This window comes from Austrofundulus limnaeus, unplaced genomic scaffold (genome assembly GCF_001266775.1).
Source record: "Austrofundulus limnaeus strain Quisiro unplaced genomic scaffold, Austrofundulus_limnaeus-1.0 Scaffold2225, whole genome shotgun sequence".
Classification (NCBI taxonomy): Eukaryota; Metazoa; Chordata; class Actinopteri; order Cyprinodontiformes; family Rivulidae; genus Austrofundulus; species Austrofundulus limnaeus.
The window spans coordinates 10,121-12,739 of record NW_013954627.1 but is presented as its reverse complement, the minus strand read 5'-3'; the positions used below and the strand labels follow the sequence as shown (position 1 = coordinate 12,739).

The following is a 2,619-nucleotide window of genomic DNA, read 5'->3' as shown; positions in this document are numbered from 1 at the left end:
AACAGAACCAGACTAAAGGAAGAAGACAAGAACTGATCTAAACTGGTTCTGATCCATCACACATCAACACTGAGGGAATCACAGGTCTGTAACTTCCTGTGTGTGTAGTACAGTTGTGTAATTTCCTGTGTGTGTGTGTGTGTGGTACAAGTTGTAACTTCTTGTGTGTGTTCTTACTTCTCAGGACTTCTCTGGATCAGCGGAGAAATCAGATGGAAACGTACGTAAGCTGAAACATACAAAGATCTGTCTAAACTTTGAGCTGGAACAGGAAGTAGTGTCAGACTTCCTGTTTTCATCATGTCACATGACCATCATTAAGACCCCTGATTGGACCTAATAAGTAATAACAGAAATGATCTGTGTGTTCACTCCTCTGTTTTTAGTTTCTTTCATTTCAACAGTAAAGTGATGATCTTTGGGTTCTGTTTCCTGGACAGAACCAGGATCTTTAGGTTCAGATGGTGAGCAGACGGCTCATATGACCTCTCACCTTTAGGGATCTTGAACTTGTTGTCCTTCTTGTACCACAGGGTCCCTCGTTCTTCATCCAGGACTCTGAGGGGAACCTCAGAGTCCGGAAAGTCCGACATCTTCAGGGTGAAATCTGTGGCTGCAGAACCAGAGGGAATGTGTGGGACTGGTTCTGTGTGTAGTACAGGTGTGTAACTTCCTGTGTGTGTGTGTAGTACAGGTGTGTAACTTCCTACTTGTGTGTGTGTGTGTGGAACTGGTTCTGGAGGTAAACTCAGACTGGTTCTGGTTCACCTCTGGTGGTCTGAGTCTGTCTGACATAGTCACAGAACTTCCGGGTCAAAGATTCTGAGTCCAAACTAACCGATGAACCTGTTTTCAGCAGGAAGGTGCAGGTCCGGGTTCAGCTCAAAGTCACCGGTCCAGTACTGGGCCCACTCCTCACAGATGTCTGAAGACACAAAACAAATGCACCTTAAACAAGCTGTTCAGCTGTTGAGGTTCATTCTGGACTGGGTCAGAACCAGTACCCTGGCAGCTGTAGCTGGTACCAAACCATTTGTCCCTGAGGGGACAGAGGCCTTGGTTCTCAGGAGACAGCAGCAGCAGGTTGGCTCTATGGGGCGTRAACTGGGTCAGAGCGGCGCTGATCACCTGAAACACCAGTGGGTCAGAACAGGGTCAAGGAGCTCAAARTGGCTGAACCAGAACCTGGATCAGAAGCCTTCTGCTCACCTGTGGGTCATAATGGAACATGAGCTGGTCTCCAGTCAGGAAGTCCGGTTTGGGAAACAGCTGCATGTTCTCACAGATGTTCTGCACAAACTGGACAGGATCCGTCTGTGGAACAGAAACAATCAGAACCATAGTTACAGGTTCCACCAAGTTCTGTTTGATGTTTGATCACAGTATCTTTGTATCTGGTTCTGGATGTCTTGTTCTGGTACCTGCTCTTGGTAGTGGAACTCATTTGCTTCAATCTTCTGAATTTCCTCGTAGATCCTAAAAAGACAGGTTTATTAAGGTTCTGGAGATTTGTGTGCTGAGACCAAACAGAACCACATCCAAACACTCCTCATGAACTGCTCGGTTTAGGTGATCTTCGGTAGAACCGGGCCTGGTAATATGTGCTGTAGAACATGTGTGTGTTTGAGTGGAATCGGACCTCTGCTGGGGGCCCAGAGTCCGCAGCATCTTCAGGTACTGGAACACCAAGTGGACCACCTGCACCCACAAACAACAACATCAAACGTGTTCAGAGACCCGGCAGCTGTTTCCATGTCTGGACCTGGTAGAAGTTCTGGAAGCCCTGCTCAGTCAGGGTGATGGAGATGGAAAAGATGGAGTAGGTGGAGTTCTGGTCGAAGCCCGTCTCACTGTTTCCCCCGTACAGAGCCAGAGCCCAGCACCTGAAAACAAGCAKTGAGTTACTGCCAAGATGGGCTGCCTGGTCCGGGTTCTGGTTCAGGTGGGTCTGGACTCACTTCTTTCTTAGCAGAGACAAGATGCTGCCGGTTCCCTCATGTCCAACCAGCCAGGAGATGTAGTGTAGAGGCTTCACTCTGACACACAAACATGATTCAGGAGACCTCACACACTGCTTTGAAGACACACTTTAAAACTTTACAGAAGAAAATAGTCCCAGGTTTAAAATGTGGAGTGTTTGGTGATCAGAGTGTTTGGGATCAGAGTTTTTGGGATCAGAGTGTTTGGGATCAGTGTTTGGGATCAGAGTGTTTGGGATCAGAGTGTTTTGGATCAGAGTGTTTTGGATCAGATTGTTTGGTGATCAGAGTGTTTGGGATCAGAGTCGTTGGGATCAGAGTGTTTGGGATCAGTGTTTGGGATCAGATTGTTTGGGATCAGAGTGTTTGGGATCAGAGTGTTTGGGATCAAAGTCGTTGGGATCAGAGTGTTTGGGATCAGAGTGTTTGTGATCAGAGTGTTTGGGAAGAGTGTTTGGGATCAGAGTGTTTTGGATCAGATTGTTTGGTGATCAGAGTGTTTGGGATCAAAGTCGTTGGGATCAGAGTGTTTGGGATCAGAGTGTTTGTGATCAGAGTGTTTGGGAAGAGTGTTTGGGATCAGAGTGTTTTGGATCAGATTGTTTGGTGATCAGATTGTTTGGTGATCAGAGTGTTTGGG

At 47.1% G+C, this 2,619-nt stretch overlaps 1 protein-coding gene across 1 annotated transcript in view; it reads right to left on the bottom strand.

The window, feature by feature from the left end:
* Positions 1–2,619, bottom strand: part of LOC106537281 (nardilysin) — a gene marked incomplete at its 5' end in the record, with an annotated part of 18,432 nt that overhangs the window by 7,914 nt on the left and 7,899 nt on the right. Inside the window, 10 exon segments of the mRNA XM_014034668.1 lie at positions 1–12; positions 178–229; positions 494–613; positions 839–925; positions 1,005–1,128; positions 1,210–1,314; positions 1,422–1,476; positions 1,640–1,698; positions 1,763–1,883; positions 1,959–2,036. Of these exon segments, the coding sequence (XP_013890122.1) occupies positions 1–12; positions 178–229; positions 494–613; positions 839–925; positions 1,005–1,128; positions 1,210–1,314; positions 1,422–1,476; positions 1,640–1,698; positions 1,763–1,883; positions 1,959–2,036 (813 nt within the window).